The 14266-nt window shown below is 40.9% G+C and overlaps 2 protein-coding genes across 3 annotated transcripts in view; one reads left to right on the forward strand and one right to left on the reverse strand.

Moving 5' to 3' along the window:
* zgc:152891 (uncharacterized protein LOC767741 homolog) overlaps positions 1–4045 on the forward strand; it is a 37242-nt gene extending 33197 nt beyond the window's left edge. The window contains 4 exon segments of the mRNA XM_034293034.1: positions 1491–1603; positions 3029–3129; positions 3327–3497; positions 3628–4045. Coding sequence (XP_034148925.1) covers positions 1491–1603; positions 3029–3129; positions 3327–3497; positions 3628–3807 — 565 coding nt within the window. The 3' untranslated portion in view covers positions 3808–4045.
* Positions 4046–6104: 2059 nt separating this feature from the next.
* Positions 6105–14266, reverse strand: part of LOC105008073 (microtubule-associated protein 11) — a 93336-nt gene continuing 85174 nt past the window's right edge. Inside the window, exon 12 of one of the 2 annotated variants that reach the window (XM_029120801.2) lies at positions 6105–10153. In XM_029120801.2, the coding sequence (XP_028976634.2) occupies positions 9991–10153 (163 nt within the window). In that variant the 3' untranslated portion in view covers positions 6105–9990. Of the gene's footprint in view, positions 10159–14266 lie in introns of both variants that reach the window. The other variant, XM_029120802.2, reaches the window with a different exon arrangement.

The following is a 14266-nucleotide window of genomic DNA, read 5'->3' on the forward strand; positions in this document are numbered from 1 at the left end:
TACATACCCTTGAATGTTTGGCCTTGTTACAGACACACACAGTGACACACACAGGTGAAAATGGCAATTAAATGGCAATTAAATGGCAATCTGTGTATAAATAGTCAGTGTGTTTGTTAACTCTCACGTGGATGCACTGAGCAGACTAGATATTGAGCCATGGGGGGCAGAAAAGAACTGTCAAAAGACCTGCGTAACAAGGTAATGGAACTTTATAAAGATGGAAAAGGATATGAAAAGATATCCACAGCCTTGCAAATGCCAGTCAGTACTGTTCAATCACTTATTAAGAAGTGGAACATTTGGGGATCTCTTAATACCAAGCCACGGTCAGGTAGACCAAGAAAGATTTCAGCCAAAATTGCCAGAAATGTTTGGGATACAAAGAAAAACCCACAGGTAACCTCAGGAGATATACAGGATGCTCTGGAAAAAGATGGTGTGGTTGTTTCATGGAGCAAAATATGATGAAACTTGAACAAAAATGAGCTGCATGGTTGAGTTGCCTTTACTGCGACAGTGCCACAAAAAAGCTGGTTACAATATGCCCGACAACACCTTGACACGCCTCACAGCTTCTGGCACATTGTAATTTGGAGTGACAAGACCAAAATAGAGCAAGATGGCAAGATGAATGCAGCACTTTATCAGAAAATACTGGCAGCCAATTTGCATTCTTCTGCATACAAGCTGTGCATGGGAAGCTCTTGGACTTTCCAGCACAAAAATGACCATAGTTACAAGGCTAAGTTGACCCTCCAGCGGTTACAGCAGAAAAAGGTGAAGGTTCTGGATTGGCCATCACAGTCAACTGACCTTAATACCATCGAGCCACTCTGGGAAGATCTTCAACGTGTGGTTCATGCAAGACGACCAAAGACTTTGCATGACCTGGAGGCATTTTATCAAGACGAATGGGGAGCTATACCACCTGCAAGAATTTGGGGCCTCATAGACAACTATTACTAAAGACTGTATGCTGTCATTGATGCTAAAGGGGGCAATACACAGCATTAAGAACTAAGGGTATGCAGACTTTTGAACAGGGGTCAGTTCATTTTTTTCTTCCATGTTTTGTTTTATGATTGTGCCATTCTGTTATGACCTACAGTTGAATGTGAATCCCATAAGAAAATATGTTTTGCCTGCTCACTCATGTTGTCTTTACAAATGTTATATATATTACCAAGCTTGTGTATGACCAAGGGTATACAAGCTTTTGAGCACAACTGTATGTATGTTTATTTATCACTAAGGTTATGTTCCCTTGCACTCATTCCCTAGCTGTCCCCTGGTAACCTTCTACATGGTAAACCTTTCAAACCACTCTCTCACACCCCTCACTACAGGTTTACAGAAAGAAGCTTAATATTTAGATTGATAAAGAGTGGCTTAACGAGATGGTAATGAGGATGATACAAAAAAAAATCACACACTCCCTGGTTACACACGTTATCATCACTGGGGTGTTTTGTGTGATGATCTGACAGGTTTGTGAATAGCTGGGTGGATGTGTATTACCATGAAGACAAGGAAGTGGAGCAGGACATTGAGCTGCAGAGCTGGATTGATGAGATCCATACACATGGTTTCCCTCACTCAGGTAGTATATTTGTATTTGTGTGTGTGAATTTGTTTTACAATCCCATTTCCAAAAAAGTTGGGATGCTGCGTAAAATGCAAATAAAAATAGAATGCAATGATGTGCAAATCATTTATCCCTATATTTAATTGAAAATAGTACAAAGACAACTTATCACATGTTGAAACTGAGAAATATATTTTTTTCTGGGAAAAATACATGCCCATTTTCTCTTGGGCCAAAGAAAGCAGCTGTGTTTTTGGATCTTGTTTATACACTGCTCAAAATAGATTAAATCACACATTGGGTCTCAATGATAGAAATATATAAACAATTGAAATCTTTATTGTACATTGTGTAATTAATTGAGAACAAAATGACATAACAACGGTGAATGGAAATCAAAATCATCAACCGTTTCATTGGTTAATAATTGAAATCACAGCAACTCATAATGGCCCCCACATGCCTGTATACACTTCCCACAACATCTGGGCATGCTCCTGATGATGCTACTTGGCGGCATCAAATATACCGATACATAATGTCCCAGAGGTTCTCAATTGGATTCAGGTCTGGGGAACGTGAGGGCCAGTCAATGGCATCAATGCTTTTGTCATCCATGAACTGCCTACATATTGGCCATATGAGGCAGAGCATTGTCCTGCACCAGGAAGAACCCAGGGCCCACTGCAAGGTCTGACAATGCGTCTGAGGATTTCATGCCAGTACCTAACAGCAGGGTACTGTTGGTTAGCACATGGAGGTCTGTGCGACCCTTCAAGGATATGCCTCCCCAGACCATCACTGACCCACTGCCAAACCGGTCATGTTATATGATGTTGGAGGCAGCATTACATTCACCATGACGTCTCCAGATGTCCTACTGCAGGGTTGATGCCCATCTACAGCCCTGTCCAGCTCTCCAAGTGTAATGGCCCGTCTCTCCTCCATACATAGTATCTCCTCCATGCTCTTGAGACTGTACTGGTTGTCACAGCAAACCTTCGTGCAACTAGGAAGGATAAGGAGAGAACAATTGTCTGTGGCCATATCTCCAAAACCTTCTCTTTTTGCAAGTTGTCTTGCTGTTTTCTCTCCAGTGCATCTGTTGTCAAATTTATTTACACCAAAACAGGTGACATTGATTCACAATCGATGCTTCCTAACTGGCTATCTGGACAGATTGATTTCCCTGAAGTTTAATTGACTTGGTGTTATATTGTGATGCTTACATATTTCATAAATGTATTTGAGCAGTGTCCATGGTTTCTTATTTGCATGGTAGAGTTTCAACTTGCATTTGTGGAAGCAGCGACATACTGTGTTCACAGACGTTTTTTCTGTAGTGTTCCTGAGCCCATGCAGTGATTTCCACTACAGAATTGTGTCTGTAAAAAACAATGTAACAAACTGACTACCCTTTTACCCTTCTGTTTCCCTAAGGTTTTCCCCAGTCATTCCAAACCAAACCAGAACTATGTCAGTTTGTTACCATGGTGATATACTGCTGCTCTGCCCAGCACGCTGCAGTCAACTTCTCTCAGGTAATGAATACATCAACACACTGAACCAGTAAACTGCAACCCTTAATTATTCCATTACCAAATAAGACACATAAGACTGTGTTTATACAGACAGCCCAATCCTGATGAACATTTGCTTGCAACCTGTATGGGCTCAGGTAAAACATGGTGAATATGTTAGAATGTGGTTTTTCATTTCTCCTTCTTCTTCCCCCAAGTTGGATTTTGCGCTGTGGATGCCCAACTGTCCAGCCTCCATGACGTGTCCCCCTCCACAGAACAAGGGGAAGTTAACTGAAGACGAGATCCTCTCCATTCTCCCGGATGTCAACGCCACCTGCTCCCTTCTCATCACTCTTTTCTTACTGTCCCAGCCTGCTTCTGACTATGTACGATACACCCACACATAAACATACAGTGTTTCACTATCCTTGTCGGAATCCCCCCCAAGAAATCTACAATCTTGTCTTGTCCACAAAAACAATGTATTTTACATACATTCCCTCTTTCCTCTCATAGGTGCCTCTGTGTCAGTACCGTGAGGCTGTGTTCAGCAGCGGCATCCCACGAAGACTGGTGGAGCAGGTACAGGCTGAGCTCAGGGTAATTTCTGATGAAATCACAGAAAGAAACAAGAAGCTGGAGCTGCCCTACATGTACATGTCCCCCGACCGCATCGAGAACAGTGTGGCCATCTGACTTTTTGTGAAAACACACACATCATATAACTACCGTTCATATAAAATACAAACAGCTGGACAGACCCCATTGGCATACACACATATATACATACAAAGACCCTCTCTCACACACACACGCACACACAAATACACACATTGGCAAAGACAGACACTACAAAGACAGACACACACGCACACACTGTTCTGATCATAAGCTCAGTAAAAATGACACAGTTGAGTGCAGCTGAGTGGATTTATTTGCCCTATAGGCACGCAGAGATGCATATTGGGGAATTCACATAACTTTCTTAAACCAGGAAAGAGCAACAGCCAACAATAATACCAGCCACATCTCAACAGTCTTTATTGGTCACCTCTCCCTGTCTCCTTTCATTGTCTGCTCTGCCAGCAGCAAACAACTCTGGATCCTGGCTTGCTTGAATATATAATCAGAATATTCTCAGTTTTTGGATGAGAGACTAGAGAGTTGTATGCTGCTGGAAGAAATATAGGAGGGCTATTAAGACATTATTTCCGCCATTGAGAAGTAATTAATTTCCATATCATGAATTGACAAGTTTTCAGTTGGGGTTGCAATCACATGACTCCAATCTGTTCATCAGGTGGAATGAGCCAGTGAAATTGGAATTCCCTCCCAGTTGACAACATTAGAATGACAGATGCCTTTAATGGCAGTCCCCCCAGTTCAGTCCTTTTTCAGGGAAAGTCATCTCTGTGGGAGATCCCATTGTCCTAGGGCAGTGATTGGTGATGCTACGATAATGGCAGGGAGATAAGGAGAGTACACCACCTTGGAGTATTAAGATGTGTTTTGACAACAGGGACTCCAGCATTAGTTTACTGTAAAACATAACATTAAATATGTGCCATTTAAAATACTATCAATACTGACAAAACAGTAAAAAATATGATATATCATATTCACAAACATAGAGTATGACTTGGCTATTGTAGAGTAACATAGAAGATGACTTAATATTGCTGAAATAGAATAGGTGTTTTCTATTTACACAGACATTTATTGAATATAAATACAATAAAAATCATGAATTTGCAGCAGAGGATAATAAGATTCTTTAAAAAATATATGATTACAGTAGGGAGGCAGAGTGCAGGAAATACCAAGAAGTTCAGATGATTGTTTTGAAATTTGAAGCAGCTTCAATAAGGATAGGCCTAACAACACAATACTTAACATTCTGTGGCAAAACTCTTTCCAAGATTCCTTTCCATATGCTCTTTTGTTGTAAAGGAAAAGTTTTCTTCTCTATTGTATTTAGCAGTATTTTCAATTTGAGAGAATTGTAGCTTTTCTTGGCACCAGTGGCAGCAATACTGTCCAACTCCCTAATAGATGGAGTTTGTATTACACAAATGGTGTAACCCGTTTCATAGGCCTAGATTAAATAGTTGCAAACAACAATGTTTTAATTGGAAAGCCACTGTGGAGGAGAATATTTGATATTTGACCAAATAATGAACAGGCTTTTTTTTATGGGTCATATCTGTGAAAGGGATTTCACTGTGACTGGGCCAATGAGCAAGTAATTAAGAGATTAGAGGGCTCTCTTTTAATCTGTTAAAGATATATTGGCTTGACCTGAGTATAGCCTTGTATCTGTTCTTTGTTCTGAAGTATATTGCCCCTGGAAAAGGAGGGTTGACTCCCACCCACAGGTTCCTATTTAACCAAACCTAGAAATTATATTGAGCAAATAGCCTGCAGACTCCTCTTCTTAATTTGTGGTAATTTCCATGACACCACCCTGTTATTTTGGTCATATCAAAAAAAGGTTCTGCAGTGGCTTAGGGTTTTCCAGTGGTATAGGCTGTTGCTGCTGGTGCTCATGTACTTCTGCAGCATGGGTTTTAAGGAAAAAAACTCTCACATAGATTTTACCACTTTCTCATCCAACAAAGCAAAACATGAAAAAGATACTGCTAATGTCTCCACTACAACCCACCCTCTTACCTTTGCGTACATATAACATGGGTTTACACTTCACAATTTCGTGCTATGCATACGCCAAAGTACTTTTTTGCGTGCAGTTCAGACGCGATCTCCTCCAATTAAGAACAATGGTGAATAAATGCGATATTAAAGTTTTACCTTTACCCTTTTACGTTCTTTGAAGAAAAAAGTTAATCTACGGCTTTTAAACGATTAGTCACTCTTCGGGAAATCCGTGCCTCGATGATGGTGACGTCAAATAGGTTTCAGTTGGTGCGTGTCAATGAAACAATTTTATTGACCACCATTATTATTAATGGGAGGAGATCGCGTCTCAACTGCACGCAAAAAAGTACTTTAGCATATGCATAGCAAGACATTGTGTGAACCCGTGTTATATGTACGCAAAAGGAAGAGAGTGGGTTGCTCCACTAATATAATGTCTAGTATAGTTGCATAACAAGTTTATAGAAAAGCATTTTTTTCCCTGTGCAAAGACATATTTGTGTGCTCTGGCCTATAGCAGCCTATACCACTATGCACTCAGCCATTAACTTAACTGACTGCAATGTTAGATGCCTGAAATGCTTTATAATGAAAGGGACATTTTGAATGGTTAATATTTCCCTACCCAAACTGGAAAGTCTGGAAGCATGACCAATGCCTTTTATTTAATTGCTGATATTACTATCCTGATACTGAGCCAAGAGAGGGGGAAAATAGATTGAATTAATATGTTGTTAGCACTTATGTCTGCCAGTGAACATGATATCAATTGATGATGTGGGATTTGGCAGATAGCTAGCAAGGCAAACCTGGTTGTTTTACCATTCAAACCAGCTTGCTATTAACCTATAATAAAAAATCCAGTTTGTCAATACCTTTTTAGGGGAAGAACAGTGATTATTCATCAGAAATCTCCTTTTGTAGTCCTACTTTGCAAACATAATTATTGGTTGATGTTTGCAAAAGACAAAATAAGACTGACATCCTATTCCAGCCTATAGACAGAGAGAAATGCATCCACCTCCCTAAACAACCTGCGGAACACCTGAATTTTTATTGGGATTCTAATTTATAGGGATATGTCTGTGACAAGATGAGTTAACTTTTAGATAAGAGGAAATTAAGACAACTTTCTTTTGGGAAGGGAGATGAGAGCAATAGTAGGTGGTGACGAAGGAGGAAGCAGCATGGTGGTAATACTAAAGTGGATTGTGCAAATACTGAAGATTGGAAGATGATTAAGAAAAATGGGAAGAGAGGTAGAGATAGTTGCAGAGAGGAGGGAAATTACAAGAAAGAGTGCATGTTGTTTAACTAAAATGGAAGAGGTGAAACGAGCTGAAAACTGATGATGTTTGAGGAAAAACTGCCAACATATGGAGTTTTTTATTTAACCAGTCAGACCATATGTCTATAAATTGCAGTTTTACAATTATTAAAAGGAAATTAGTAGACAGAGGAAATGTGGCATTACAACTGTCATGGGATTCATGCTCCTGGGTTCCATGAGTGCCCAGTCAGGGTACAAGAGGTGGAGGTGGCAAAGATCAGAGCTACTCATGAAGGTAGAGAGAAAAGACAAGTGGATACTCCTAAGCCGGCAGAGGAAGTGATTCGTCAGATAAAAGGGTTTGGAAATAACGACGATCAAAATAATAAATGTTGTTGAGTTTGGTGCGTGATAAACTATATAGGCCAAACAATTTAATTTTTTTAATATTTTGGACATCCAATAAATCTAGTTCCTATGGTTTAGGTGTGATGCAGGTTCTGTGTCTGGTAGTGGGGGCGGCAGTAAAACTATTTGGGTGTAGTCTGCCCTAAGACCCCACTGAAGAAGATAAGCTTGAACATTTTAATAGAGCGATCATGTTACTGTTTCCTTCTATGTGTTTAATAATGAATTTGAAGTTTTCTCCATAGATGTATTTGCTTCTGTATTATTCAACCATCCTCACTTGCTACAAACTAGCAAGACAGCTAGCCCACAAACAGTGACAAAACAAATGTTGAAACAGTTACAAAACTAAGATTTTAGCTGTAGTTGTTTTTGAAGACTTTTAGCTTCAGTTGTTCTTCAAGGCCCTTGGAGTCAACATAACAAGCCATTATTCAACTCTGTTCGAGCCTGGAATTATTATTAGCATTATCCTGAGTTACAAAAGCTGCATTGCAAGCAGAAACCAACTCCAGAATACTTCAAACTAAGACTAGCAGTGTTGTTTATCATAAAGAACCTGTCAGTGTTGTTTTCCTTGAAATATGTTTCCATTTTCGCTATATAAATCTTATTTTCAACGGAACTAATACTTTCTATGCTTACCGGTCAGTTTTGTTCACAGTGGAATCAATCAGAGTTTTTTCAAGTTTCAACATTACTTTATTAACCACCCAGAACAACCACTTAACATTTGCTAGCTACCAATGGCATCATTGCCGAATAACAGAGGCGTTGTGTGATGGCTACACAAAATTGTTTGCATAGTGCTAGTTTGAAGTCACCAAATTCCACCAGCTGTTTGTCAGTATCCAAAAAATCTATACTAGCGCGACTACTGAATTTAGTCTTTAGTGTTATTTGGGTTTGTTTCAACTTGCAATGCAGCTTTTGTAGTTCGAGACACACAGTTTAAATTAATAAATAAATTGAACTAATGAATTTGGACAATGCTAATAATGCTAAATTCAGACTGGGTCAGATGTGAATATTGGCTTTTTGTGAAAAATTACTTCATGGGCCTTCAAAAACAACTCAGGGTAAGCGTTATTTCATGGAAATGTGAATCTTGGTAAAACTATCACACTATTTGATGCTTGTGCTCACATCCTTTTTTTTAAACAAACTTGCTTCATCTGTTTTAGCAAATCTTTGCTAGGTAACGTTAGCAACTTTTTTCAGCTTGATAGCTAGCTCAACTCTCTACTAAGCTACTAGTGGTGGGTTGAGGTTGAAGTTCTTAGGCTATCAGACAGAGACAAAATGGGAAAACAATTATTACCAGTTTTGGGTGGAGAGAAAATTCATACCGAATATATCAGCCCTATTTATCATATAACGCTTATTAGTAATTGCAAAAACAATAGATAGCTACACTGCACAGAGAGATTTAAAAATGTTATTAACAAATTGACAAACTGACTATGTGTAGGTAGACAAAAGGGGCCTTATTACTAAAATCCCAAACTATACCTTAAGATCCAGATGAGAGCATGCAGTTAGTAGAGGTGATAATAGGATGTGTGTCACATAATTCTAGAATGTTTCTCTCCATCAGAATGAATAAAGTCAAAATAACTATCATTGTGTGCTGTTTTTCATTCCGCCGAAAGTGTAGATAGTCCTTGTTTTAATGTTGTCAGACCACCCCCTGTGACCTCACAACAGGTCACATGGTTTCACATCAGAATTTTTTTTTTGTTCTGACAGTGGAAGTACTATACTTTAAATGAACAGTGGTCTAATTTGGTCCAGCTGTCTAATCCACTGCCTCTATTTTCACCACTGTCCTATCCATTAAAGTATAAAATACCGTCAAAATATATATTTGAAAAAAATATATAACTAAAACACACGGAAGAGTTGAAGCCCAAACTAGTTACACTTAGAAAATGATGTATCTTCGGCCTCATCTTAAATTAGATAAAGAACCTAGGCTGAATCTCAAATTGCATACTATGTATACTATGCATACTATATATACAATATAGTATGTCAGATGAAGATTAGTATGTCCCAAACCATGTCCCAAACAATAGGACATTGAAAACACTATGCCAGAAGTGCCCGGATGGTTTAATATTTTGGAGTAATATTGCTCAAAATCCCTTGTGCAACAGAAAAGCATTGGTTTCCTAACTTGGCTCAATATTAATGTGTGACAAAGGGGATACATTTCAAGATGTAATGTTATGACACGGTAGAAGGTCCCAATACTGGCATACTTGCTAATGATGTACTTAATAGTACCTATTTCAATATCACTTTACCATAAGAAAAAGTTCTGCCTTTTCCCACTTTATGCAAATCATTCACGCCTATCGATGTGAAATGCTCTCTGTACAATTGTAGTACAAGTATGCAAATTGAGATTCAGCCCTATACTGATACATTAATTCCTCTGAAACTCAACCTCTCTCTGACCCCCTTGTCAATTTCTCTTACCTATCTCATATTTTCTGTTCTCCTATTCTCCTATTCTTTCCTTTCTCCTTTCTCCATATCTTTCATCCCTTTCCTAACTGATTGGGTCCAGCACCAGGACTTTGCACTCCCTTTTGGCAATCTTGTCCAATGACAGCACAACTTTCTCCTGGGCCGGCAGGTATAGGGGTCGGCCTACAGGAGAACTGACCGGAGGAGTGATGGCTCGTCTCTCCATGGCACTGCCTGTTCTAAAAAGAAAACACACACTTAAGCACGCACACACAGACCCAATGAAATAGCAGTGGTCGTTGCATCATAATCCCCATGAAACCTACATGCAAAATCTGTAAGAGGTCCTTTTCGCTTTACACCATATATTAATTTCATAACTTGTTTAGGCTTGCTCCTGCTCTGCATTTTTGTAACCATGTAATTCTTGTCAGGACACTCAGACTTTTTTCAACATACTCAAATAAATTCTCTCTACATATATGCTAATTAGCAACATGAAAGACATTACGCAGGACAATAATTCCCTCCAGTCAGTGGATCATTTCTTCCAGATAATCTCTAACCACTGCAGCACTGTTAACCATGCGCGATCATTGACTGAAATAGTTGACACATCATAACCATCCGATACTGGTTATTTTCGCATTTCACCATTCATTGTACCCATAGCAAATGTTTTATTTGCTTCAGATAAGGTCTGTGTTCCATGTAGGCTTTACCCAGCTGACCATTTCGATCTCATGAGACCACGGTAGCGATTGTCAGCATATTTGTTAAGTCATTTCTAACAAGATAACATTCCTTACACACTGTTCGCGATGGGGTCGATGGCTAAATTAATTTCGATGAAGGGAAGTGTGGTGAGCGAGTAACTAGTTTGGCGATACATGGGAGCTGTTGTAGGCGAAGAAAAAGTTCTGCCTTTTCCCACTTTATGCAAATCATTCACGCCTATCGATGTGAAATGCTCTCTGTACAATTAACAGAACAGATAACTTTACTTCCACAATTAAAGTTCCATTGTATGCTTTTACGGTCTTTTTGAAAAAGTGGATGAAAAACTGAGAAATATATGTAGCAGTGTTGGAGTTCCCTGGGCTGTATGATTGCACTGGATTGCACACCATTCCAAATCCGTGAGCTGCAGAAATTACTTGAAAATAATAGTGTTGATACAATCAATCAATCAAATTTATTTATAAAGCCCTTTTTACAACAGCAGTTGTCACAAAGTGCTTAACAGAGACACCCGGCCTTAAACCCCAAGGAGCAAACAACAATAGTGTTGAATTTCAGTGGCTAGGAAAAACTCCCTAAGAAGGTCGAATTTTAGGAAGAAACCTAGAGAGGACCCAGGCACAGAGGGGTGACCAGTCCTCTTCTGGCTGTGCCGGGTAAGATATTAAGAGTCCAATTGGAATAATAAATACATTTCTCAGGGCTAAATCCAGAGTCTATTTGATTTTAGACTAGGTCAGAAAATATGACCAGGTGGACAAGGACAGGGACAGCAACGGGCCCCCCAAACCAGGTAATCCGCAGGTGTGGACCAGGACCTCATCTGGAGGAGACTGAGAAAAGTTAGTAGTGCATTCCTCATATCCCCCAGCACAATAATATAGCAGCGTAACACCTTGGAACTGAGACGGGGGGGTCCGGTGACACTGTGGCCCTACCCGGGGGAGGCCCCGGACAGGGCCCAACAGGCAGGAAATCAATCCACCCACATTGCCAGGCATCAACCAAAGGGACACCCACCAACCGCAACCCCCCTGAATGAGGGCCGAGTATTGCTAGCAGCGTACAGCCCAATTGCACAGGTGCGCAACAGAGAGTCAACAACAAGCCAGTGACTCTTCCCCCGAAAGGCATTGGAGGGAGGGCATCCCAGTGGCGACGAGAGCCCACCTGGCAAGACAGCAAGGGTGGACAGTATCAAGCCTACTGGTCACCTTCACGCCCCCGGGCCAGGCTACACCTAATTATAAACCGTGCTGTAGAGATGAGTTTTTAGTTTTTAGAGTTTGCATTTCTAACCTTAATTGGCAGATCATTCCACAGGAGTGGAGCTCTATGAGAAAAGGCCCTGCCGCCAGCTGTTTGTTAAGAAATTCTAGCTACAATTAAAAGGCCTGCATCTTGTGATCTAAGGTTACGTGTAGGTATGTATGGCTGGATCATTTCAGCAAGGTAAGTAGGAGCAAGTCCATGTATTGATTTATAGGTTAAGAGTAAAACCTTAAAATCAGCCCTAACACTAACAGGCAGCCAGTGTAAGGACGCCAGGACAGGAGTAATGTGTTCAAAAAAATTGTTCTAGTTAGGATTCTAGCAGCCGTGTGCAGCACTAATTGAAGTTTATTTATTAATTTGTCCCGATAACCAGAGAGAAGAGCATTGCAGTAATCTAGTCTAGAAGTAACGAAAGCATGGATTAATTTTTCTGCATCAGTTTTTGATAGAAAGTTTCTAATTCATGCAATGTTTCGAAGATGAAAATAAGCAACTCTTGAGACATATTTTATATGTTCTTCAAAGGAGAGGTCAGGGTCAAGGGTAACGCCAAGGTTTTTCACAGTTTTTTGGGATACGACCATGCAGCCGTCGATGTTCTTCTGTCCCCCTTCTTTCTATTAGCTAGTCACTGCCTTTAGTGAGCAAGTTAACAGTGCAGTAAAGAATACATTGTTTTGTTTTTACTAATAAAATGTATACGAATAGATAGCATGTTATTGTCCATGTCAGACCTTATGTTCTTTTTTTTATGGATGAACATTAAAAGTCCACTGCAAGTCTGGCAATGTGGAGAGGTGCAGCTATATTGAGGGTCAACATACTGGTTAGTTCCAACATGATAAAATGTATGACTGTAGTCAATAAGATGTATAAAATTTGTAGAAGGAAAAATCCTTGGAATTAGCATAAAAAAACAATAGTTCACATTTGGAAAGTATGGTGTTTATTAGGTAATGCCAGGGATTCTTACAGTTAAAGACTAGGGGTGACCAGGGGATGCTTTCCACTCTCTGTGAATGTCCCTGTAGAGACAATTAATTTCGCCATGCAGCTGCATTGGCTAATTTAGTGGTGTTCAAAATCCCGCTAAACCTCAACTCAATAGCCATGCGAGCTCATACGCCCCAACCCGGTAGGAGTCTAGGGCTAACAAACACACAGTAAAAAAGAGAGAACCCACTAACGTTAGGGCTCTGACAACAATAATTACAAATCCCCAGCGGCAGCGCTGAGTACCGAGTGAGTCAGGGACGGATGAGAAACATCCAGTAGGAAGTAACAAATAAAAGCAGATGGCTTTCATCCACCCTGACTCCCTGAAAAAGGGCAGAAAAGGGCAGTGTGTGGAGTGGGCTCTGAGACACTCGGGTGCCGCGCACCCTGAAGAATTGTAGGCCAAAGCAATACAATCGCAAAGCCAGTGAGACAGCTGCTGTTTGGAGAACGGGCGGGCCCAATCGAATCCGCATAACAAACAAACAGCTGAGGGGTCAATCTAATACTCAGAGCCCGTTCAACGTAATGCGCCAGGGCGCGAACGGGACACATAGGGTGCAGACTGTCCTCCTCCTCGCCTGCGTGGGGAGGAGGGAGAAAAGCATGCAGTTCAATCACCCTGGATTGATAAGAGCTTGTAATTACCTTAGGCACGAATGACGGGTTCGGATGTAGCGTGGCACAACGCAGATCCCCTCTGATGGACAGGCATCCAGGGTGCACGGAAAGCGCACGCAGATCGCTCACTTGTTTGGCAGAACACAAAGCGAGGAGCAAGGCCGTCTTCATAGAAAGTGATTTGAGAGAGCTCTATTCCAAAGGAGGTGCACAGAGCGCTCTGAGCACCTTGGAAAGATCCCACTGGGTGCACCAGTCCTGGCCACAGGTCGGAGACGGCGCATACCCAAAAGAAAATGCCTAATCAGCGGTTGGCTGAAAACAGGGTTACCAGCGAACCCCTCGTGACAAGCTGAGATCGCTGAGGCATAACCTCTAATAGTAGAGGGCGATCTCTCCATGTCGAATAGGTACTGTAAAAAGGACAGAATCACTTCAATCCGGCAAGATAGAGGGTCTAAGGAAGACCGCTCACACCAAGTCACTAACATGTCCCACCTCGTGGAATACAGTTTGGAAGTAGATGAAGCCCCAGCACCCTGTACAGTGCATACTACCGCAGTAGACAGTCTCCTACTAATTAGCCTGTCCTGTTCAGGGGCCGAACCATTAGGGTCCCTAACAGCGATGGTGGGCAAACGATCGTTCCTTTAGCCTGGGATAGCATGTCCTGTCTGAGAGGGACCATTCACAAGCGAGAGAGAGCGCAGGTGT

This window comes from Esox lucius, chromosome 7 (assembly GCF_011004845.1).
Source record: "Esox lucius isolate fEsoLuc1 chromosome 7, fEsoLuc1.pri, whole genome shotgun sequence".
Taxonomy (NCBI): domain Eukaryota; kingdom Metazoa; phylum Chordata; class Actinopteri; order Esociformes; family Esocidae; genus Esox; species Esox lucius.